This window comes from Microtus pennsylvanicus, chromosome 3, assembly GCF_037038515.1.
Source record: "Microtus pennsylvanicus isolate mMicPen1 chromosome 3, mMicPen1.hap1, whole genome shotgun sequence".
Taxonomy (NCBI): Eukaryota; Metazoa; Chordata; class Mammalia; order Rodentia; family Cricetidae; genus Microtus; species Microtus pennsylvanicus.
Genome location: NC_134581.1, coordinates 142,067,951 through 142,092,928, shown reverse-complemented (window position 1 = coordinate 142,092,928; position 24,978 = coordinate 142,067,951). Strand labels below are relative to the sequence as shown.

Sequence of the window (24,978 nt, the reverse complement as noted above, 5' to 3'; positions counted from 1 at the left end):
TTTCCTTTGCTTCTTGCCCTGTGGGCCGTTTGCAAACCTAGCAGGGTTCGATGTGAGGAGACACCTTCCCCTTGCCCCTTACCACTTCTTCTCAGGGAAAGACTTTTGTGAAGAAAGCAGAATTTGAAGTGGTATAGAATAGAAACTCTAATAGTATATTTTGGGTGAGACTTTTATGTCAGTGCTCCCCAGGGGTAAAAGCTGGCAGTGTGTGGTTGTGTGCCTGTGATTCTAGCTCTGAGGTGGGAACAGGAGGAATGTTTCAGTCACTAGGCAGCAAGTCTGGCTATTTGTGAACATCATATCCAGCGAGAGGGACAGAGGAGGACACTGAGTGTGGACTGCTGTGCTTTATGGTTTTTTTAAAATTTTTATTTATTATTTTTTAATGATTTATTTAACTTTATGTTCATTGGTGTGAAGGTGTCAGATCTTGTGGAACTGCATTTTCAGACAGTTGTGAGCTGTCATGTGGGTGCTGGGAATCGAACCCGGGTCCTCTGGAAGAGCAGTCACTGCTCTTAACCGCCTAGCCATCTCTCCAGCCTCTATGTTTTGTTTTTGTACATGTACATACCTGAGAAAACACAGCACATTGTGTACACAATAAATAAACTTAAAAATCCCATTAAATCATTTAACTTTAATGTCTGACTCCTTCAACTGTCTAGTATACACAGCCAATTGGAAGGAAGAAAGAGGGACTATTCTCTATGATGCTTGAATGTTTAACCCTTAAGATAACGTCTTGTCCTAAGTACTGAGAGGAACACCATGTCATCTGTGCTTGGCCTTTCTGGGTAACTGTGGTGGCTGTTCCTCACTGGGATTTGCAGATGTCATCCCCGAAGGACTGTCTGGGACTTGGTGGCCATGACACTGTGAGCCCAGGAATCAGCAGAATTTCTGCCAGGAGCCTCACCTTGGGAAGCAGGGAACAGGGTTCCAGTTTCTGTTTCACCACTGAAAGCCCTTTGGGATCGGAGGGGAGGGGAGGGCGCCTGTGTGGCATGTTTCCTTTCGGTTATTTCTAAATAGGAGGATTGGAGCCATTCTACCTCTGGCGTTCTGTGACTTGTCCAAGTTGTGGCATGTTTAACCCTCTCTTGTGAGAACAATGATTCGGTTGGCTGGTCTGGAGTTAAAAGAAGAGGCATTGTGTTACACACATGTCACACCAGCATTTAGGAGACCGAGGCAGGAGCATTATGAGTTGGAGAGCAGCCTTAGCTATGCATTGGCACCCTGATTCTAAATAAACAAGTAAGTAAATAAAACACAAATAAGAGAGTTAAGAGCCATTTTCTTTGAGTCATGTTCTTGCTCAGGCTGTCTCTGAATGCACTGGGTAGCCCAGGCTACTCAAATTCATGGTCATTCTCCTCAGTCCTCCCAGTCCTGAGATGACAGGCCTGAGAGTCATGTCTTTTCTTGTCCAGATAGAACATAATTCCTTTACGCCAACGGTGCTGGCAGCCTGGAACAAGAGTTCTCTTGCCACCAGGGCTGGCCTATCCCGTTGGTGTTCACTCTGTGGACAAGGGTTTTCAGCAGTACGTCCCTCAGAGGTAAGGGCGGAAACAATTAGCTTCCTTCGCGCTGCCTTTGAATAAAATGACTCGGTCCTTAATTTCTACCCAAGCCACTAGGTGTCGCCTTCATCTCAGAGAAAGAGTGTGGCTCCTCAGCCTGCATGCACTCCCTCTCTGCTGGGGAGCTTTTAGCTTCTTGGCACAGTGAATTCTGGAGAAGCGGCTTCAAGGGGGAGAGAAGCTGGCTGTCAGCACCGGGGAGGATGTGTTTATGTGCGTGTCCTTTACGACAATTTGAGAACTCCCCAAGGTCCCATAGCAGTCCCCTCGGCAATGATGTCATCCCTCACAAGCTGTTCCTCCAGATGGGGTCAGCACTCCAGCCAGATGTGAGGTACCTGGAAGAACTTTTTGTTAGGAATCTTAGGAATGGGGTGGGAACCAAGGTGGGGTCCAGTGACCTTTCATTGCTGGGGCCTGTTGGGCTTAGCCAATCTATAAGCTCCCATGAAGTGTGGCTCAACGAGACAAAAGGGACAAGGCCCTGGAACAGATGGCTGGTGGATCCAAGAGGCATAAGAATGGCCAGGGAGACAGAAACAGAGGGGAGAGTTGAGTCCTCAGGAAGAGGAAGACTAGCGGACTTCATAAAGACTGGAGTCCTTCATAAAGAACGGAGTCCTTTGGTACCATGGGGGCCTGTCTTCCAGCTACCCGAGGAAGCCGTCCTCAGCACTTAGGAGATGGGTAGTTTTCCCTACCTAGAAATAGATAAATGGATACCCAATGTTTGGGGATTCCTGACAGCTTCCTGGAGACTGGCGCGTCTGGGGAAATTTCATTGAGCAAATGGACCCTAAGAAAAGCGGGGTATCTAGCCGGCCTGGGAGAAGACGGGCCCAGGGGTCCTTGGCATGAGTGAGATGGAAGCAGCCCTGTGGACAAGGGACTTGGGGAAAGCAGAGGAAGGCCTTTACAGCGTGGGGACTCCCGGGAACCTCGGTGGCCTAGAGGTCCCGATGCTAAGCTCCCCCGGGGCTCTCACCGGGTGGTTTGGGGACTGGGAGGTCCCTGGGCGACACGCAGGGGTGAGGGGGAGGCAGCAGCCGCCGGAGGGTGGGGCCGGGCGGGGAGAGGAGGAGAGGGGAGGGGAGGGGGAGGAGCGGGGTCGGGCGGCCTGCCGGGGAAGTCACACACGGCCGCCGCCGCGGGCGCAGCGAGCGGAGACGCGCAGGGCCGAGGCGACCTGACCTGGACGAGCGGCGCGCGCGGGGGCCCAGGCTGGGGGCGGGAGGCAGCGCCGGGCAGCGCGGGCCACCGGGCCCGGGAGAAGCGGAGCCGAGAGGAGCGGGGCACACACGGGCGGCGCCGCCGCAGCTCCGGATGGGACCAGCGCCTGGGCCCGTTAGTCCAGGCAGGAGCTTCGGGAGAAGCCGTCACTGGGAGAGTCACCCCTGCCTTTCCCTGCCCTCCGGCCCAGGCCTCGCTTCGCTCCCTGCCTGCCCATGTCCCAGTCCTTCCGCGGCGGGCTCCCTCCCACCTCAGCCCGGGGCTCCGGCTTTTCGCAGCTCTTTGCCCTCCCGGCCCGGTCAGCTGTGAGGTGCCCCCAGGCCGTTTCTTTGTACCAGCCTCCCCCAAGTCCCCACCCCATCCCAGTCTTAGATTCCCCCTTTCTCGGTTTGGGATTATCAGGCCACTTCACCCCTCACTGTCCTCATCCCGGTCGCAGGCCCCCTTGGTCCCTTCCTCCTTCTGCCACCCTGTCCTTAGTCCTTGGTCCTTGCCGTAGGTTGGTAGCCCACTCCTTCCCGACCCAGGCTTCCCCCCATCCCCTTCTTGCGTGGTCCCCAGCACTTTCTGTATCCGGGCCGACTAAGCTTGTCCCAGTTCTCTTCCTGGTCCTCTTCCCCAGGCTCCAGGCTGGGTGGTGCTTGTGTCTGCCCAGTAGGCCAGAGCGGCCCCTGGTTCGGGGGGGCGTGGGTCAGCTGCGCTATCCCCATGGCACTGCCATCACTGCTGCTGGTGGTGGCAGCCCTGGCAGGTGGGGTGCGTCCTCCGGGTGCGCGGAACCTGACGCTGGCAGTGGTGCTGCCAGAACATAACCTGAGCTATGCCTGGGCCTGGCCACGGGTGGGTCCTGCTGTGGCACTGGCTGTGGAGGCACTGGGCCGGGCACTGCCCGTGGACCTGCGGTTTGTCAGCTCCGAACTAGACGGCGCCTGCTCTGAGTACCTGGCACCGCTGCGCGCTGTGGACCTCAAGCTGTACCATGACCCCGACCTTCTGTTGGGCCCCGGGTGTGTGTACCCTGCTGCCTCTGTGGCTCGCTTTGCCTCACACTGGCACCTTCCCCTCCTGACTGCGGGTGCAGTGGCCTCTGGTTTTGCAGCTAAGAATGAGCATTATCGTACCCTGGTTCGCACTGGCCCCTCTGCTCCCAAGCTGGGTGAGTTCGTAGTGACATTACACGGGCACTTCAATTGGACTGCTCGGGCTGCCTTGCTGTATCTGGATGCTCGGACAGATGACCGGCCCCACTACTTCACCATCGAGGGTGTCTTTGAGGCCCTGCAAGGCAGCAACCTCAGTGTGCAGCACCAGGTGTATGCCCGAGAGCCAGGTGGCCCTGAGCAAGCCACCCACTTCATCAGAGCCAACGGGCGCAGTAAGTGTGGCCCGGACTGTTTTAGGAACTGGGGAGGAGGGTCACTGTGTCCTTGGAGCACAGCACAGAAAAGTAGAGAGAGATTGGCATGGAAAAGTCCCATGTGATGGTTGGGATGGAGGTGCTTATGAGAACAGGCATCCGCGGTAGGGCCTGGGTTAGGACACAGGGCCTTTGTATCATAGGCACAGGTCAGGGAAACTGAGACTAGGACTTGGGAGTGAAGAGTTTGGGGAGGCAGTGTGGGTGGCTTTGAGTAGTGGATATGGGCGGTGTCTACCCTGAAATGTGCACCTGCCCGTGAGCAGAGACTCCGTGTAACATAGGGATGACTCTATCGGTTTGGTGCTCAGCAGATTTGGTTGGGAAAGCTGGTAAAGCTCACACAAAAATAGTGAGCACAAGAGCCTGTGCTCCTAGTGAGAGGCAGGCAGGAGAGGAACATGGGGAGCTGTGAGGTGGGGCAAACAGCTCTGGGGGGAAAGGAGCCATCACTCTGGAGTTGGGGGGGGAGGAACCATCACTCAGGAGTGGGGGCGGGAGGAGCCATCACGCTGGAGTCGGGCTTTGACTTTTGCCAGATGGTCCATGTGACCCAAGGGCACTTAGACATGAGCTCGGAGGGGGAGGGTGGGAACATCTGTTGGGTGGTCGATAGGTAATGGGGTGATGTTCCAGAGAGGGGCTGTCTCAGGGTGCCCTTCTGTCATGTCCTCTCCCAGTTGTATACATCTGCGGCCCTCTGGAGATGTTGCATGAGATCCTGCTTCAGGCCCAGAGGGAGAACCTGACCAATGGGGACTATGTCTTCTTTTACCTCGATGTCTTTGGGGAGAGTCTCCGAGCAGGCCCCACTCGTGCAACAGGCCGGCCATGGCAGGACAATCGAACCCAGGAACAGGCCCAGGCCCTCAGAGAGGCCTTTCAGGTATCTTTGGAACCCAAGCTAGAGATGGGAAGAGCCCCTGGTTGGTTGGAAGGTCTGTTTCTCATAGCGCCCTACGGAAGCCCCAGGAACAGGGCAGGGCTTGTGAGCTATGGAGGAGAAGTGACCAGAAAGTTTCTATGCCTGGTGTCACTCTTCCTTTCCCCGATTTGTACACTGTTACTTAGTGTGCTTGCCAAGACTGAGTTTGGCCACGGCCAGACCTTAGGGTGCTTTCCTGAGTGCCAGCAGGAAGCTAGGAGGCAGGAAGAAAAAGATCTGCGCCTTGTCCCAGAAGGGGCTGCCATCCTCATGGGACAGGCAAGGTGGAATCACAGCAGAGTAAGTGGCGAAAGGAGACAGACTTGTGCGTGAAGCCGAGGAAGGGTAGACATGGCTGGGTAAGGAGATTAGACGGTTGTAATTTTCAGGGCAGATACCATATTCACAGAGTGGCGGGACAGGGCTTTAAAAGCCCGTGCAAGGGAAAGACAGGAATTTGTATATCTTTGACCTCGTAAGAAACGAGGGTTCACTTTTAAAAAAGGTTTTTGAGACAGGGTCCCACTTCTGCCTTGAATTGTTAGCGCCAGCCTTCCAAGTACTGGGATCATAGGCATGAGCTTTAAAAAGCGTTGACTTAAGCACGTTTCGGAAATCAGGTGACAAAGACATAGATTAAAGGGACTTTGAATGTTAAGGACTAGGATTTGAGTTTTTGTATGGCAGTAGAGTAGAACATAGTTCAGGTTGAGTTAGGAGACAGACTGTAGGTTGTCAAGGAATGAGGAGATACGGCTTGAATGAGGACATGCTAGGAAGAATGGAAAGAAATTAATTTACAAAAGAACTCGCAGAGGAAGTCGGTGTTACTGTGCGTTCCCCACCTCGCCCCCAAGCTTTCAACATCTTGCTCCCTACAGAATAAAATCCCAACTCCTTACCGTGACATGCAAGACTTGGTAGTTAGCTTTCTGCCTGTCGTTTCAGTGGGGCTTTTGACGCTGAGAAGTCCTCCTGACTAACCCCTTGCCTGCCCAGGCCCCCATCCTCCTGCCTCCGTGCACTTTGCTCCTTCTGTCTGCCTGTTTTATTTCTTCTTCCCCCATTCTGAACCTCCTGAGATCATGCCCATGACTCTCTGGTTCCTCACCAGTTCTTACTGATTTGTGTATGGAAGTGTTCCCTATTTATTTATCCATAGCCCTCAAAGAGTATTTGAGGTGGCTTATGGAATGACCTTAGGATCCTTTCCACTCTGGGATTCTTTGGGTCTAAGGAGAGTGTACTGGGGCCGGGCCTGGGTGGCCATTCTTCTCCGGTGAGTAAGGTTTTATGTGGCTGTGATTATATATTTGGTTGTGACTGGTGAGCGTGTCTGGCTGTGAATGACGTATCTGTTTGCATGCCTGAGTCTCTGGCTCTCATCCTTGAGCATGGGCAGTGATAGGACGGGTTTGGTTTATGTTGTAACTTTTTCTGAAGACAAGGATCTCACCTGTGTCTGTACAGCAATTCCGTGTTCTGTAAGACTCAGAGCAGTCATTGGCCTTCTAAGAAACTATTCCTAAATCCCAGGTTGAGCCGAGTTTCTTAGTCTGCCAACCACAAAGCACATCATTTAGTTCAGGTTTGAGTCCTTTAGAGACCGACTCATTGTTAGTATTCGCTGTCACCTGACTGGCATGCCCTACAGAACATGCTAGAATCACTCTCTGTCTTACTGGAGTTTATAGTTAGTAGGCAAGACAGACAAAAAACAAGCTTATTCATTGACGATAAGGGTTCCCAGAAGGGAAACAGTTGAGTGGTACGAGGAGAAAAGGGACTGGGCCTTGGCTAGGTCAGACAAGGCAGGGCTGCACCTTTCCTGGATGATAGAAAGCTACAGTCCTCTCGGTAGGAATTTCTGTTTTGCTTTGTTTTTCTTTAAGTTCCAGGGTTCAACCTAGGGCCTTGTGCTCACTAGACAAGTACCCCGACCACTGCACTACATCCACATCCCTGGGTGAGCCTTTGTGGGAGAGAAAAACCTCCTCCTCATAGGAGAATTCGCAGCAGCCAAGAGACCCCAGTACTTAAGAGTGGGGGGAAAGGTCGAGTCAGCTATATCAGTTAATTCTTGGTTACTCCCCTCACTGAAGACCTCGTACAGACGGGAAAAAGAGGAAGATTCTCGCTATGACTTAAGATAAAGGAAACGGGCACTGAAGAATGAGCCGAAGGGAGAGCAAGGCTGGTGTGTGTGGGGGAGAGTGAGGAATTTCAGGAAAACTTCTCTTGCCCATTGTCAGGACTGACAGAGGGGAGGGCAGCATGGTGGTCAGTGGTCAGCTCTGGCCAACAACAAAGAGCAGTGAGCCCTTTCTCCAGAAGTGCTGGTCCACTTGGGTCTCAGACCAGGCCAACCCTAAGATGGGGGATAAGGCAAGAGTCTTTGACTGTAGACGTTCAGAGCCTTTGTAAGCAGCTGAAACACCAAGGCAAAGGTGCCAGTGCAGTCTGGACGTCAGTCACCCAGGGGAGGGAAAGAGCTGATCTAAAGGATGTTAATGGGGTTCTTCTTTCCCATCCAGTCATTGCTGTTCCAGGGCAGGGGCTGTGTTCATCTTTGTACCCGCTTAGCCTAGCATGTAATAGATACCAAATACATGTGTATTGGGTTAAATTAGTATGTATATAGGGAAGAGGCCTAGGGATTATTTTAGAAGTAAACCATGATAATTAACCAGGACAGGTAAGCAAAGTGGAAAGAGTAGAACTTAATAAAGCAAGCAGTCAAGTTGGGAGGATTCAGGTTTGCACTGAGCAACTGAGGGTACAGGGTTAGAAATCCTGAACCACGCATGCCCACAATGGGAAACGCTGGCACTAAGAATGGAGGGAAGGGGTGTGTGTGGCGACTCTTCTCTGTTTATCTCAGCACATGAGAGACTAAGCAGGGAGGTTGCTGAGCTTCTGAGGCCAGCCTGGGCTACCTGGTGAGATCCTATCTGAGAGCAACTAGAATGGAAGAAAGCGCTAAGGCCAAAGCTATGGAAGGCAGTGCCCCTTTCTGGAGACTATTCGTGGTTTCGTCTGCCCATGACTGGCATCACTTTCTGCTGTGCCCAGAGCGGGACTCAAGGTGGGTGGTGCACTCTTGGCTCGCCCCCCATTGAACTCCTTATTTTTGGCAGCATTGCTTGTTTAGTTTTCCACTTGGGGGCCACTGTGAATTAGTGGGACTCAATTAGCTACCTTTGCCTTCCTTTTAGTCCCTCAGTAAGTACAGAAAGTGTTTGGAGTTGTTTTTGTTTGGGGTTTGTTTTCTTTTTTTTTTTAGTAGCTAGTTAGTAACCACAGCAAAACATTCTTGAATAGCCATTTTCTAAGTGTGGCCTTTGGATCCTGGGGCCCCAGAAATCCTTTTAGGGGGGCTGTGAAGTGGAAATTATTTTGAAATACTGTCAAAATGTTATTTGCTGTTGTCACTATTCTCCTGTGATTTTGCAGTGGTTTTTTTTCTAGAGGCTGCACAATGTGGGTGAGGTCACCGCTCTGACAGCCATGGAAAACACGCTTGTGCATTCTTGTGTTTTCATAATTTACCAAGCTCAGCTTTAATTTTAACTTCTAATTTGGTAACTATTGATAGATATAAAATTTCTTTGGGGTCCTCAGTAAGTTTCAAGAGGAGAAGAGACTAGCGGCAGGCTTGTAATCCCAGCACCCTGGGTCTGAAGCAGGAGGATCTGGAGTTTGAGGCCAACAACAAAACAAAGCCAAAAGGTAATAAAGCAAGAGCTGGAGAGATGGAAAGAGCAGCCACTGTTCTTTCAGGGGACTCAAGTTCAGTTCCCAGCACCCACATCAGGTGTGCGAGCACACACACACACACACACACACACACACACACACACACACACGTGAAGAGGGACTCAGAGATTTTTAAAACATCTTGTTTTTGTTTAAGATAGGGTCTGCCTTGGAACCCAAATTGTCCTTGAACTTTCCATCCTTCTGCCTTAGACTCTAGAGTGCTGGGATTATAGGAGTGTGTAACCCATGGCAAGAAATTTGATTACTGCCAACTTAGGGGTAAATCGCCAACCCGGAGAGTTACAGAGTCCAGAAAGTGTTAAACCTCTTATCAGCCTTTATCGAAGTATGAATCGTGCTGCTCCCGTCTTTTCCAACTCTCTCTTCCCGACTGCCATTCGTCAGCCCTACCACATCTCTATTTTTGGAACAGGTGTCAATGAACGAACCCTCCAGCCTGCCACTGAGGAGCACTTCCTGTCTCCCCCCCCAGCTTCCCTCCTCCCTTTCTCCTGTCCCTCTTTCCCCCTCATCCTTTCCTTCTCCTGCCCGAGAGTGAATGCTGAAAGTACACAGTTAGCATCTGAATTCCCAGTAAGAAAACTCTAACATAACGAATGCACAGTAGAAACCAACTCTGACTTCATTATTTCCCACCTGGAGCAAATTGATGCCTGTAGCTCTCATGTGACACATCCATTGTCTGTATGGTCTACATGTCCTTCCTGTGATGAGAATAAACAAAGCTGGTAGAAATAGCCAGATTTTTGTTCAGATTTTGTTGTTTTAGGAAATGGGGTCTTGCTATGTAGCTGCCCTCCTTGGCCTGGAACTCATTATGTGGACAAGGCTGGCCTTGATCTTACAGCTATCTTTCTGCCTCAGCCTCTTGAGTGCTGGGATTACAGATGTGGGCTGCCATGCCTGTCTTGAAATGGCTAGGTTTTAACCTGTCACTCCACGTGGTCGTATTTTACAAAATATAGTGAACCGACATCTTTCTTGGAAGTCATAAGACCAGTTTCCTGTCTGAGCAGTCTCGTTTGGTTGTGTGGTCCAAGGCTAAGCAGTCTTGCAGCTGGAGAAGAGGGGATATATGAGGCTCAGAGGAGCTAGGCAGGCAGTTTGACAAGGGATGGAGATGCGTTGATTCATGTTAGTAAAATGCGCATGTGGCTGAGACCACATGCATCAGTTGCTTATCTGTGCAACGTGTGTGGGCGTGTAACTTATGTAGCATACACCTGCTTCTTAATGAGCCTGCTGTGTCTGTTAGATGTTTCCTCTATGCACAGTGAATTAAATTTGTGGTTTTCACAGATGGAATCCTTGTCTCAAAAGTATTTCTCACTGGGCTTGAAATCTAATTTACTGAGAGAAGTCACTGTGTGCCAGTGACCCAATATGAAAAAGTCAAGTTGTTATTGTTTTGTTGTTTTTGTTTTCGAGACAAGGTTTCTCTGTGTATTCCTGGCTGTCCTGGAACTCGCTTTGTAGACCAGGCTGGCCTTGAACTCACTGAGAACCAGCTGCCTTTGCTTTCTGAGGGCTGGCATCAAAGGGGCACCCAGAAAGTAGGGACAAAGGAGTTCCCGTGAGTGTGGTAACCTGGCAGGAGGCCTGATGATGGAAGGGAGGCAAGGAAGCTGATGGGCTGAGTTTGTGGATGGAGTTGATTTCATTCTGATGCCACCTCTCTGGGACCAGCCTATCAGTCTCTCATACAGGGGAGCCACTACCCTCCAGCCCCCCCACCCCCACAGTTTAGTCCATTTCAGCCGCCAGACTCCCCTGTGCATGTTTTATGTGTGTTTTGCCAAGTTTTCCTAGAATGGTTTCTTTCTCTCACGCTCAATTTGAATCCCATTCATTCTCCCCATGTACCGTGGTGCAGACTGTACTGGTGATCACATATCGAGAGCCCCCAAATCCTGAGTATCAGGAATTCCAGAATCGCTTGCTGATCAGAGCCCGGGAAGACTTTGGTGTGGAGCTAGCCCCATCCCTGGTGAGTAGATCTCTGAGAGTCAGAGCAGGCTATGAGGAATTCATCACACTGGATCATAGAGGAAGCCCCACTTTGGGCTCTCTCTTCCATCCAGGGTATCACCTTTGTTCCCCAGGGCCGGGTGGATACAGATGGCACCATAGGGGTGAAAGAAGGAGAATAGGAAGCTGGGAAAGTGGAGAGGCAGAAGGACACTGCAGGGGTGGGAAAGGGGACTGGGACGGGGCCTCACAGGACATTTGGAGAGTGTGCTGAGCTTGCTTTCCCGCAGATGAACCTCATTGCCGGCTGTTTCTATGATGGGATCCTGCTCTATGCCCAAGTCCTGAATGAGACAATACAGGAAGGAGGCACTCGGGAAGACGGACTTCGGATTGTGGAGAAGATGCAGGGGCGAAGATACCATGGTAATGAAGAGGGGCTAATCGAGGCCTGAGGCTGACACCAGGCTGAGGGGTGAAGTACACAGGAGGGGAGACACCAGGGACTGCAGGGAGAGTCAATGGGTGTCGGGGACAGAACCACGGTGCGGGAGAGACTCAGACAGCGAGATTGGGGCGGCAGGAGGTGGACTAGGGGACCAGAGGAAGATCTCAAGTGAGGGGCATTTTTTTTTAAATCTTAGGTGTAACTGGGCTGGTTGTTATGGACAAGAACAATGACCGCGAGACTGATTTTGTCCTGTGGGCCATGGGAGACTTGGATTCTGGGGACTTCCAGGTGACGGGGAGAGGACAGGGAAGAGAAAGAAAGTGGCCCTAAAATCCAGTGGGGACATAATCAGTGGTACTGGGGCAGGAGCTTACTCCCCCTGCTGGACCCGAGTCTTGGTGGGAGTCTCAGGGAGGAGGCTGGGGGCAGGCCTGTGGGCCCAGTGCTCTGCTTCCTCACAGCCCGCAGCCCACTACTCAGGAGCGGAGAAGCAGATCTGGTGGACAGGCCGGCCTATTCCCTGGGTGAAGGGGGCTCCACCTTTGGACAATCCCCCCTGTGCCTTTGACTTGGACGACCCATCCTGTGATAAAAGTGGGTGTGTGCAGGGACTGGGAGCAGTCCCCCCTTTTACCCAACCCCTGCGCTCTGCCTCCACTGACACCCACTCCCACGCCTAGCTATATTCTATCTTTGCGGCTCTCTCTCCTTCCTTCTTTCCCTCGAGAAAGCTGTGCACCCCTTGCACCCATGTCTCCTCCCCCTCGGCCCTTTCCAGTCTTTCTCAGGGTCTCTCTCTTTCCTCCTTCAGCCCCCCTTTCCACTCTGGCGATTGTGGCGCTGGGCACGGGAATCACCTTCATCATGTTTGGTGTTTCCAGTTTCCTAATTTTCCGGTGAGTCTGAGGTTTTCCTACTCTTCACCTCCCTCCTGCCTCACTGCCTCTGGCTGAGGTCAAGGTTCCCTGCTATGTGGGGCGGGAGTGGCAAATCTCCTAACCTGGTGCGGGTCTCTTGGACTAGCACCTTCCTCTCCAGCCTTTTCATGGGTTGCCCTTCTTCGTAGATGTTTATTTTGCTTTTGTCTGTAGCCTGGGTAGACCAACAGCTTTTCTGAGACAAAGTCTTGCCAAGTAGCCCAGGCTGGCCTCAAACTGAAGGTCCTTCTCCCTTGGCCTCCTGAGTGCTGGGATTACAGATGTGTGCCATAGTGCATCATTTGAATACTGAATGTTTTTGTTTGTTTGTTTGAGACAGGGTCTCATTGTAGAGCCCTAGCTGATCTGGAACTCATCACGTAGAGCAAGCTGGCCTTGAAACTCTCAGAGATTTGCCTACCTTGGCCTTTCAAGTGCTGGGATTAAAGGCATCCTTCACCTAGCCCAACTATGAATACTGATTTTTAAACTATTTTTATTTATATATCTCCTGTATGTCTATATGACTGGATGCCACATGCACGCATAGGTGCCTGTAGAGGCCAGAGGCCATCAGAATCCCAGAACTCTGAGTTACAGGTGGTTATAAACTACCCGGATGGGTGCTTGGAATTGAACTTGGGTCTGTAAGAGTGGCAGGTACTCCTAACCGCTTGGTCACCTCTCCAGCCCTTGAGTACTGATTTTGAGTAGAGTTAGGATCAAAGATGAATTCCTATGCTGTCCCTGGCTCCTTTTCCCACCCCACTCCTGCTAATATGCGACAAAACATTGCACAGTTCTGGATATTTGGGAAATCCACGACCAAGTCACCAACACATTTTCTGTGTGGTGAGGGTGGAAAGTAGTGTTTCACTGTGTCTTCACATGGTGGAAGACTGGAAGCCCCAGTTTATACAGGTTGGGTGGGGATGGAGCTGCTCTATGGTAGAACTCTTTTGCCTAGCATGCTCAAGGCCATAGGTTTGACTCCTACCCTGGAAGAAGGAGACCTTTCTCCTGAAGAGAGAGGAGAGGCAGGGGACATAAGAGGAGGGGAGAGAGAGAGAGAGAGAGAGAGAGAGAGAGAGAGAGAGAGAGAGAGAGAGACAGCTGTGTGTGGTGGTACACATCTGTAATCCCAACCTTTGGAAGGCTGAGGAAGGAAGAGCATCATGGGTTTGATGCCTACCTGGACCTTTTCTCAACACCAAACCAAACCATTTCCCTCTACACTGAGTGTGGCACGTGCTTCCTCCTGTCCCAGTCCTGACTCTGCCGTAGTAACAGTTGTAGCTCCCTTGCAGCTTTGTGGGTGGCAGGACAGGGCTTGGCAGCCAACTGAGCTGTGCAGTTCTTACAGGAAACTGATGCTGGAGAAGGAGCTGGCTAGCATGCTGTGGCGCATTCGCTGGGAAGAGCTACAGTTCGGCAACTCGGACCGCTACCATAAAGGTGCAGGCAGCCGCCTAACACTGTCGCTGGTGAGTCCCTGGCTCTCCTTCCTCTGAGTTCCTGTTCCCTGTTCCCTCTTACCCGGGACCTTCCCCAGCACATTGGCTTGTAACGACAGTCACTTGCACTACCACCACCATCTAATGTTCCTTTCATCCTTCCGCCTCCATGTTGCCCTTGGCCCCAGCGGGGATCCAGTTACGGCTCGCTCATGACAGCCCATGGGAAATACCAGATCTTTGCCAACACCGGTCACTTCAAGGTGAACAGTCATCTGCTTTTTCTGGTTCCCAATCATTTCATTGTGTCTCATGCCCATCTGCCACCTCTGCCCCTGAACCTCTGGCCTCCCATAGTCCCCTCTCTACACCCAGCCGAGCTCGTGGATGCTCTCAGGGCGACACTCCTTCTGATGCTCATTCCTTTTTCTGTTTCCACCCCCACCTTAGGGAAACGTCGTTGCCATCAAACATGTGAATAAGAAGCGCATAGAGCTGACCCGGCAAGTTCTGTTTGAACTCAAGCACGTACGTAACTGGGTATGAGTGGAAAGGGAGGGTCCATAGGGAAGAGGAAATGAGGAGACCATGGGATGGCCAACTGGCTAAGAGGGTAAGAGGCTTGTTTATCACGGGTTTCTAGTTGTAGGTGTAAGTAGGAGAGAGGTCATGGCTCGAAGCGGTGTGCTTCTCTCTGTTTCTGCGCCGTCAGTTCTTTCCTTCTCGTTTCCACCAGATGAGAGACGTCCAGTTCAACCATCTCACTCGCTTCATCGGGGCCTGCATAGACCCTCCCAACATTTGCATTGTCACGGAGTATTGTCCTCGCGGGAGCTTACAAGTGAGGGGCAGGTGTAGGAGATTGTGGTGGGGTGGGGAGGTCCCCAAGTCACATTGTGCCTAGTGATAGCTAGTGAGACTTAAGACAGATACTGATCTCTTCCATGTCACTTGCCAGGACATTCTAGAAAATGACAGCATCAATTTGGACTGGATGTTTCGCTATTCACTCATTAATGATCTTGTCAAGGTGAGTCTTCTCCAGCCAGCCCTTCTGCCCTCGCCCACTAAAAATGCCTCCATTGCTCAGTCTGTGCTCAGTTCCTCTCCTAGGCCTTGGGCACTCAAGCTTTCTCCATGTTCCCTATGTGTGGTTGAGTGACAATGGGTAAACAGGGTTCTGGGCTGCAGTTGGGGGAGTTTGGATCTATCACAGCAGTCCCATACCCAGAGAGGGCTCTTGTCTTACTGTCCCAGGTATCTTAAATGTTTCCTCAGTGTCTCTTCTACCTCAAAGGGGGGATATTAAAACCCCTTAGCTATAGTTGGGCATGCCATTGTATGGGAGGTTGAGGCAGGAGGAATGCTGTGATTTTGGGCCCAGCCAAGGCTTCATAGTGAGTTTCAGGCCAGCTTGGGCCACAGAATAAGATCCTCTCCAGAAAAAGAAAATAGGCAAACAAAACGATAAAAAGGCATCCCACAGCTGGGTGCAGGCAATGTATACCTATAATCCCAGTACTCACTGAGACAGGAGGATTGGGAGTTCAAGAGCAGCCTGAACATCATCATGAGAATCTGTCTCAAAATAAAACGAACCGAACCAAATTCCTTGAGCCGTAAAAGGACGATGAGGTCTTCAAACCCTTTTTATTTTACACTTTGACCAATATTTGACTATCCATTCTTTAACTGCTAAAGCATGTCTATTCTTTAACTAACATATCTAAATTTAACTGATTTTTTGGGGGGACTGGATGTTGCTGTGTAGTCCTGGCTAACCTGGAACTCGATCTGTAGAACAGACTGACCTTGAACTCAGAGATCTGCCTGCCTCTGTCTCCTGTGTGCTGGGATTAACTGTGTGTGACAACACTCCTGGCTTGAAATCTTTTTGAGACAGGGGGTTTCGTGTTGCCCAGTCTGGCTTCAAACTTACACAGACAGAAATTGCTTTGAGTTTCTGACTCTTCTGTTTTCTACTTCCCAAATGCTAATATAGGTGCATAACACTATACCTGTTTAGAGACTGAAATTATAAAAAATATATATGGATGTTAAACTCAGAGAGGTGGAAGAAAAATTGTACTAACTCTTTGTTTCCATTCCGATGCTCAGTTATGACCCAGAGGCTCACATATGACCGAATGTTGCATGGGTTAGACAGGTGTTGAGAAGCAGGTTTCAGAACCCATATGCCCACTAGTGAGATCACCCACCTGTACCTGACTCTGGTTCTAATCCTAAATTCTCAGAAAGTTTTTTTTAAATTAATTTATGCACACGAAAGCTTGCCATCTAGTGAGAGAGAAATATCAGGTAAAGCAATGTAGTTTTCAGCTGGAGATGTGAGGATAAACAGAGGAGAAGTGACTCCTTTGCAGTTTCCACAGCAGGAAACTCAGCAGCTTAGGATGCCTAAAGGTGTCTTGGTATTGAGAGGACAACAGAGGAAGAGTTCGAGGCCAGAGCCTACAGTTTACGTGGACTCCGGTCACCATGCTGAGCCTTCTATTCCTAGGGTGGGCTCCCAGAGCTTCTGTCTGGGGAAGCACTGTCCTGTCCTCCCAAGACCGGCCTTTGAATTCCTAAGGGCAAATGTCTGCCTCCGGGAAGCCATGCTTCTGCCTTGGTTTGGCGTTATTTCCCTCCTCTGTCTCCTTTTCAGATTTTGCCGATTTACTGCCTTCTTTGCTACTGTCTGGTCTAGCATTCCTCTAGTAGATCACATTCCTCCCCCACCACAACCTGCTTCCTACACAAAGCTGCAGACTAGACTCCCAGCCAGTGGGTGTGCTGTGGCGCCTCTGGAGGCTAGGTTAGAGTTATGCTGTGTCTCCCTAATCACTTGCTGGGCACGTGAAGCCACTCTACGCGCCATCCTAGTTTTGGCCGTTCCCTTCGCTCTTCAGAAGATTGCCATTTCCAGGGAAACAATTGGGGTTCTCCTTATCCCCACCCCTTGAGCCTGAACACCTAGATGCTATTTACTGTCCTAGGAAGGGGTGACTTCCCATTCCTCCGTCTTCCTTGAGGGACATCATCTCAACTGAGCTTGTTTTTACTATCTCAAGATCCTTCCATTTCTAATGAGTTTTGGTTAGTGGTCTGAATATCTTTATGCAGTTAGCTGGACCATCTCACGGAGTGGGGTGGCCTAAGCCACACATGGTTCAGACACCTACTCTGTATCCTGTAGGGTATGGCCTTTCTCCACAACAGCATTATTTCATCTCATGGAAGTCTCAAGTCCTCCAACTGTGTGGTGGATAGTCGTTTTGTGCTCAAAATAACAGATTACGGTCTGGCTAGCTTCCGATCAACTGCTGAACCTGACGACAGCCATGCCCTCTATGCCAGTGAGACTGCCCCTGCATCATCACTCCCCCTCCCCCACCGTCTCCCCCTACCACCTACCTTTCATATTGCTCTCCAGGCCTTGATCATTTCCTCCAGGGGAGGCTGGGAGAGGTAGACCAGTAGCAGTAACCCCGGGATACTCCCAAGGGAGGCTGGGAGAGGTAGACCAGTAGCAGCAACATGGGAATGAGCCCAGGTGGAACCCAGGAGCCCTGTTTAGGCAAACTAGCCAGTCTGTTTACTCTTTGCAGAGAAGCTGTGGACTGCCCCCGAACTGCTTAGTGGGAACTCCTTGCCAACCACAGGCATGCAGAAGGCAGATGTCTACAGCTTTGCCATCATCCTACAGGAAATAGCACTCCGCAGTGGGCCTTTCTACTTGGAAGGCCTGGATCTCAGTCCCAAAGGTAAGAATCCGTTGCTAGCTGGGCAGTGGTGGCTCACGCCTTTAATCCCAGTACTCGGGAGGCAGAAGCAGGCAGATCTCTGTGAATTCGAAGCCAGCCTGGTCTATAAGAGCTAATTCCAGAGCACGCTACAAAGCTATAGAGAAACCCTGTATTGAAAAAAAAAAAAAGAATCAGTTTCGATTTACACCCTCTTTGGCTAGGGGAATCTTGTTCTTCATCCAAATTTTCTGTCACCCTCAGAGATTGTCCAGAAGGTTCGAAATGGTCAGCGGCCATATTTCCGGCCAAGCATTGACCGGACACAACTGAATGAAGAGTTAGTTTTGTTGATGGAGAGATGTTGGGCCCAGGACCCAGCGGAACGTCCAGACTTCGGGCAAATCAAGGGCTTCATTCGCCGGTTTAACAAGTGAGTGGCACGGAGGCTCCCAGGGACAGAACCCTTACCATTCTTAGTGGATGAGGCACAGAGGCTCCCAGGGACAGAACCCTTACTGTTCTTAGTGGACGAGACTGGTGGATCCCAAGAGTGGGTTGAACCGGAAGTCCTGCTGGTCTTGAGGACCTCAGAGCAGGTGTCATACCCTGGCCTCCCTGCAGGGAGGGAGGTACGAGCATTTTGGACAACCTCTTGCTGCGCATGGAGCAGTATGCCAATAACCTGGAGAAGCTGGTGGAGGAGCGCACACAGGCATACCTAGAGGAGAAGCGCAAAGCTGAGGCTCTGCTCTACCAAATCCTACCCCAGTAAGAGCTTTGTCCCCCTTTCCAAAACTTCCTTGGGTTCTGCCTCATCCGGCTCCTGAGAACTCTTTTGCGATCCTGGGACCCCTACAATGCTGCCTCTTGCCAGAGTGAGCCCTCCTGGCTGCAGGCTGAATGCTCTCCCGCCTGTGTCTTCAAAGGAGCTGTACAGCCTCGTCCCTCCTTCTTAGGGTCTTGTTCTTCCTCGCTCTTGTCTCAGCAAGTGTGCACAGAACAAGTCCAGCTGGAACCGCTTAGCCCCACGTGGGTCCCCTCACAGCTCCCCACCGCTTGTGCGCCCTACTGTGCACCAGGCGGCGTCTTCTCAGCCCCTTTCCTTTTCATCCACCAAAGCCAGCTTTCACGCTGCAGCTTGGCTGGGCTGCAGCCACACACCCTGTCCTCCTCACTGCCTGGAGCTGGGCTGAAGGTGCCCCCATGTTTCCTAGTTCCGTGGCAGAGCAGTTAAAACGGGGAGAGACTGTCCAGGCAGAGGCTTTTGACAGTGTTACCATCTACTTCAGCGACATCGTGGGCTTCACTGCGCTGTCGGCGGAGAGCACACCTATGCAGGTGAGAGCTGGGGGAGAACAGGGGGAGGGACTGGGTGCCCCACTGGACTAGTCGGCTCTAGAGCTCTTTTATCCTTCAGTTAGAGGACAATTAGGAACGTGGACACACAATTCAGAGCCTCTGCTTTCCCATCCTGTTAGGTGGTGACACTTCTTAATGACCTTTATACCTGCTTTGATGCCATAATCGACAACTTTGATGTCTACAAGGTGAGAGCTGGAGCCGGTTTCCTAGCCCCCCCATACCATAGCCACTCCACAGTCAATGCTCCCCAAGTTTCCCGCATCCTGGTGCTCTTTAGAGGATTTGATTCCGGCAAACAAGGACACTCGGATCTGACACCTGTGATTCTCAGGGTTCCCTAATCAAAGCATGCTTTAGTTCCTTTCTCTCTGGGGCATTAATACAGACACCTGCCAGAATGTGGGCACGGATTGACTGTGGGGTGAGGGGCAGGACACAAATACATGTTATACAGCTCTTTGTTAAAGTCGTTGAGTTGGCTTAATTGTCCTTGGAAGTAAAAATGTACTGGGCTTGAATACTGATTTTCTAGATAATTATGTGGCCTTAGACAGGTATCAGGGTTTCTCTGAGCCTCAGTTGTTGCAGCAATAGATTAGGTGTATGAAAACCAATGGGCTGGTGAGATGGCTCAGTGGGTAAAGGTGCCAAGTCTGATAACTTAGGTTCCTTCCCTGGAATTTATGTGATGGAAGGAGAGAACTGACTCCCATAGGTTGTCTTCTGACTTCTTTGTGTGTGTGCACATGCACACAAAAGTAAATGTGAGAAATAGGTCTTAAAAGTGCCTAACGTTGAGTATGGCATATGGTAGATAAAAGTGCTGGGTGTGGTGATACCTGCTTGTCATCTCAGTATTTAGGAGGCTGGGACAGATGGATCGCAAATTTAAGGTCAGCCCTGGCTACCCAGTAAGACGATATCTAAACATAAATGAGGATATTAAAAGCTTACTCTACCTTCTCTGATGTTTCCCTAACAAAACGGCTGCAAACCCTTTACCCAAATTTATCAATTGCTTTTATTTCCTCCTATTTATTTTAGATGTCTTCCCCCTCCCTGGAGTATTTGTGAACCAAACCCACAGCTTTCCCCATGCTAATCTATTCTGCTACTTGGCACCATTCCAGGTCCTCTTTCATTTTTAAAAAAACTCATCTAATTATTATGGAAACCGTTTGAGAGGAAGTTTTAGACTCAGTACCCCTCTAATCCCTAAAAAATGTGGGCTCCCTGCAAGCTTCACTGTGCACCCTAGGTTTGGTACAGTTATCAAAGTCAAGTGGCTACTTCTTCCCTCTGACAGACAGGCCCTGTTACTGAGCCTGGTTTACCTTCTTTAAGCCATTGGGTTCTTTAGATTAGGATCCCGCTCCTGCCATTTGTTCAGCAGATGCCCCTGAGTGTTTATCAGGTCCTGGGGGTAGCGAGGAGGAGTTAAGTATTCCCCAACTGACTTCCTCTTATCCACAGATCCTTAGGACCACGGCAGTAGCTCCTAGTCAATCTGGCCAATCATGGCCTCCCAGGCTGTCAGGATGACTCCTGGCCGCGTCCATCTTATCTCCCTGTCTCACTTCCATCAACGTAGCTAGAGATAAACTCTTAAAAAGTTTTATTGCTGGGTGGTGATGGTACATGCCTTTAATCCCAATACTTGGGAGGCAGAGACAGGTTTGAAATCAAGGTCAGGATAGGTTCCAAAAGCTACAGAGAAACCCTGTCTCTGAAAACAAATAATAATAAAAAAGTTTTATTATTTCACTTATCTTTGTGCATCTATGTGAATATATTCCACGTGTGTGCAGTTGCCAAGGGAGGCCAGAAGATGTCATAGCCCTGAAACTGTTACAGGGGATTTGAACTGCTATGGGTGTGCCGGGAACTAAACTCAGGTCCTCTGGAAGAGTAGCCAGAGTTCTAACTACTGAACCTACAGATGACCTTTTAATTTTCCCTCTAAATCAGGTGGAAACCATTGGGGATGCCTACATGGTGGTATCTGGCCTTCCAGGCCGAAATGGTCAGCGCCATGCACCAGAAATTGCTCGCATGGCCCTAGCATTATTAGATGCAGTGTCTTCCTTCCGCATCCGCCACCGACCCCATGACCAGCTGAGGTTACGTATAGGCGTTCATACTGGTAAGGCTGATTCTCACCCAGCCCTAGGGTCTACTTGTCCAGGTCTCTCCCAACCAGCTTGTTTTCATAGGGCCGGTCTGTGCTGGGGTTGTCGGTCTGAAGATGCCCCGGTACTGTCTTTTTGGAGACACAGTTAACACTGCTTCTCGGATGGAGTCTAATGGTCAAGGTGAGGACATCAGCCTTTCCCTCCAACCCTGACCTGGATCTGTCTTGCTCCTTTCTCCTTTCTGGAGTTCCTCACGTCTCTCAGAGCTGGAGAGTTCTTAGGTGCCCTGCCCTTGGGCATATATTGTCTCTCATAAGTGTGCATTGGGAGGGTGGCTGGCTGGGTAAGGTGTGCATTGGGAGGGTGGCTGGCTGGGTAAGGTGTGCATTGGAGGGTGGCTGGCTGGGTAAGGTGTGCATTGGGAGGGTGGCTGGCTGGGTAAGGTGTGCATTGGGAGGGTGGCTGGCTGGGTAAGGTGTGCATTGGGAGGGTGGCTGGCTGGGTAAGGCACTTTCCACCTGTGCCATTTTTTTCTCTTGCCTTTTTCTTTGACTCTTCTTTCTCCATCCATTCCTGGTCCACACCATCCCAGCTCTAAAGATCCATGTCTCCTCGACCACCAAGGATGCCTTGGATGAGCTAGGATGCTTCCAGCTAGAGCTGCGTGGGGATGTGGAGATGAAGGTGACCGCAAGACATGGGGGAATGGATCATGGGAGGGTGGAAGTGGGAGAAGAGAGGGAGATTAAAGGCACTAACACAGAAGAATCTCAACTATGCTCATTTCTCTGCCTCCAGGGAAAAGGAAAAATGCGAACATATTGGCTCTTAGGGGAGCGAAAAGGACCTCCTGGCCTCCTGTAAACCCCAAGCCAGACAATCTCCTGCTGCTGGTACTTTGGACAATGACCACCATCTCTCCATACAACAAAAACAGACATTGTCATGAGATGGAAAACACACACACATACACACACACAGACAAAAAACAAAAACAAACAGAAAAAAACAGAACCCTGCCATATATGGAAGTCATAGTCCGCTGCAGCTCAGCCTTGTACATATACCTGCCCCTCCCTGGCTTCTTGTAAATATCTGTATCTAGACCAGAATATTTTGTCCAAGTATAAAACAACAACAACAAATCCTGGTGTCTTTATCTGGGGTCCAAGCCATCCTAAAGGAAGAATACTGGTGTGGGCACGGTTACTCACAGATTCAATGAGTCAGCAGCTTCAGGAGGAGACTGCTTTATGGGAAACCCTCACCAAGCACAGAGAAGTAACTCTACCCACACATACTGTAGTATAAACAATAGGAGAATCCGAATTCCCCATCCACTTCCCTCCTCAACCCTTAGGCTGGGGTTGTCCTCGACCCTCCACACCCCTGCCCTTCTCCCTGGCAGGCAAGGGAAGACATTGCACCCATTTGGTGGGGGAAATTCTCAAGTTCGTAAGGCAAAGGATGTCCCAGAGACAAGGGCACTGGTGTTGAGAAGCTGCAGTTCTTCCGGAACGGTGTGTCCAGTGTCCTGATGTTACTGACACCCTGGAGGAGTGTTAGGATGAGGACAGATGCCACCCTTCCCCAAGCCAGAACAGAAGAGCCTCTCTCCCCCACCCAGCACCTAGTCACACCCACACACCGGTAGCTGTGGTGCTCTCTGCTTCCAGAACGTTTCAGGCTGTTCTTGGCGGTAATCATGAGGCTGTGAGGGAAGAGATATTGAGTAACTCCTGGTCTTTGGGGCTCTCTGTCAACCTCTGGGTGTGCTGTTTTCCCAAGTAAGGTGAGTTGGGTTCTCACCTTTATAGGGGCCGGAGGCCCTGTTTGGACCATCTTTGCTGTGTAGTCATGGTGTGTTACTGACTCGGCCTCAAAGAGCTTCCTGGGAGGGTCTTGTTCTGCCTGCGCCTCTTTACTAGGTAGCCCTTGGAGAGGTCAAGGCCAGTCCCAGTTTTCCCTTCCACCTCGCCCTCCCTTTCCCCCTTCCCAGGCTCTCACCAGATCTGGTGGTGCAGGAGCATCTCCAGCATAGCTTCCCGCTTTCCTGTGGGAGGGCAGAAGAGGAGTCTGGTTAAGAAGCAACTTCAGAAACAGAGTTGAGAAGGGAAATCTTGGGGTTTGCCCTTAGAGCCGCCAAAGGGTCCACAGTCCTGCCTCTTTTTCTGCCTACTGGACTCTTTCCGGCCCCGTCGCTCATGCTTCACACCTCGAAGTGGCTGGCAGTTCTTTCTGGGGGGCTGGTATGAGTCTTTCTGGGTGGTGCTGCCAGGCATGACTGAGTGAAGTTGCATGCTCAGCAGGCCCTGGTGTCCGTGTCGGAAGAAGTAACTCTCAGAGCCGTCTTGCAATCTTGGAACTTGATCCAACTGGTTGGTGGCTCTCTGTGGACCACATGTTAAATGACCATGAGCCCCCTCCCCTGCTGGCCCTCATCACAAACTATCGGCTTCTCTAGGAAACTGGGGCCCTTCTTCAGAAAAGGGGAGCAGGCCAAACCGTCATACCTCTTCCTCCCAGTTGTGAAGGAGGCACCGGCCACGCGGCAGTGTTTTACAAAGAAACTCAGATTTCTTCTCTTCAGCCTCTGGGGGTTTCAATGGCCCCCTTACTCCAGGCTCTGAGACTTGCAGAGATTCCCAGGGTTGTCGGTGTGGTACACAGTAGCAGAACTGATACCATGTGCTACTATTAGGCAACTGAACTGGTGGGAGGTCTCCGACCCCTTGAGGAATGCTGGAGCTGACCTTATGACCAGGTCCAGAGTCAGCAGGGCCAGGTTCAGGCCCTGGGGCAAGAGCTGGTACAGGGGCAGGCCTAGGCTTATAGGTAGGACCAGTGTCCTTGCCAGCATCAGAACTCTGGCCAAGACCAGAGCCTGAGCCAGAGCAAGGACCAGAGCTGTGAACAGAGCTCCTTCCAGGATAAGAAGAAGCAGGAACAGTGCTTGAGCTGGGGGCTGCCCTACAGGGATTCCGAGGAATGTAAGAAATATAGAGGGGCTGGTAGCCAAACATCCCATGGCCTATCTGATGGGACCCAGGGCAGGGAACCTCTAGAAGACTGTCGGAAGAAGGCTCTGTGAGCAAAGAATACTGCCCACGAGGCTCTGCACATAATACAGATGGGGCAGTTATGGCTGCTAGGGTCGACCTAGGACTGCCACTCGAAGAAGGAATGGGATCGGAAGTGCTCTCCAGTCCTTCGGAGCTGGGCTGTACACCTAAAGACCTGAAAGAAAGAAATACAATCAAGGTTGTTAAAATCGCTGCAAAGTTAGTCCGTTGACCTTCCTTGTTCTCATAGCCGTGGCTCTTACGGCAGCGGAGGAGATTCCTCGGTAGACTCGGTCGACTCCATTTTCAGAGGCCGGCTTACCGGGTTGCCATAGAGACGGCAAACAACTCTAGGAGACTGCGCACAACTAGAGCTGGGCTGACCCGAGGTGGCCCGGCAAGACCGGAGAAAACAAACTCTTTCCAGGGGCGGAAGTCTTAGACTTGGTGCGATTGTCTCAGCTACGTTCGGCCTCACCAGGGCTTTTAAAGTTCCACTAGCGTGAACCCTCGCCTTCTTGGCCAACTTGATTCCTTGTGACTAAGGTGACTTACGGGGATGCACTGGCGACAAGAACAGGATGGACATCGGTATGAACTAGTGTTTGCTTGGTTCATTAAGGAATGAACCAAGAGAGAGAGTGAAGTTCTTTTTTTTTTTTTTTTTAAAATCTTGCTGGGCGGTGGTGTCGCAGGCCTTTAATCCCAGCACTTGGGAGGCAGAGGCAGGCGGATCTCTGTGAGTTCGAGGCCAGCCTGGTCTAGAAGAGCTAGTTCCAGGACAGGAACCAAAAAGCTACAGAGAAACCCTGTCTCGAAAATCAAAAAAACAAAACAAAACAAAACAAAAAATCTTATTTAACTATTTAAGGATGCAGTTCAGTGGTAGGAGTGCTTGTTGTCCAGTATACCCGAGGTCCTGGGCCCCATCCTCAGCAC

General features: G+C 50.9%; 2 protein-coding genes across 3 annotated transcripts; one reads left to right on the top strand and one right to left on the bottom strand.

The window, feature by feature from the left end:
- Positions 1-2,704: 2,704 nt before the first annotated feature.
- Positions 2,705-22,122, top strand: Npr2 (natriuretic peptide receptor 2). Of its 2 annotated transcripts, XM_075967344.1 has the most exons (22): positions 2,705-4,197; positions 4,920-5,125; positions 10,818-10,931; positions 11,203-11,338; positions 11,557-11,651; positions 11,825-11,957; positions 12,175-12,259; positions 13,644-13,764; positions 13,923-13,997; positions 14,185-14,262; positions 14,471-14,575; positions 14,693-14,764; positions 16,934-17,093; positions 17,346-17,501; positions 17,745-17,913; positions 18,105-18,251; positions 18,698-18,821; positions 18,962-19,030; positions 20,814-20,988; positions 21,059-21,157; positions 21,570-21,661; positions 21,776-22,122. In XM_075967344.1, exons 1-22 carry the CDS (start codon positions 3,531-3,533, stop codon positions 21,839-21,841), a joined length of 3,144 nt encoding a protein of 1,047 aa, XP_075823459.1. In that variant the 5' UTR covers positions 2,705-3,530; the 3' UTR covers positions 21,842-22,122. The 2 variants fall into 2 exon arrangements, with proteins under 2 accessions (XP_075823459.1, XP_075823460.1); XM_075967345.1 differs by lacking the exon at positions 13,923-13,997.
- On the bottom strand, positions 22,116-24,106 carry Spag8 (sperm associated antigen 8). Its single transcript, XM_075967346.1, has 6 exons — positions 23,491-24,106; positions 23,193-23,367; positions 22,985-23,030; positions 22,787-22,901; positions 22,626-22,688; positions 22,116-22,528 (listed from the first exon to the last, which is right to left on the bottom strand). Exons 1-6 carry the CDS (start codon positions 23,998-24,000, stop codon positions 22,334-22,336), a joined length of 1,104 nt encoding a protein of 367 aa, XP_075823461.1. The 5' UTR covers positions 24,001-24,106; the 3' UTR covers positions 22,116-22,333.
- Between the last annotated feature and the right edge of the window lie 872 nt (positions 24,107-24,978).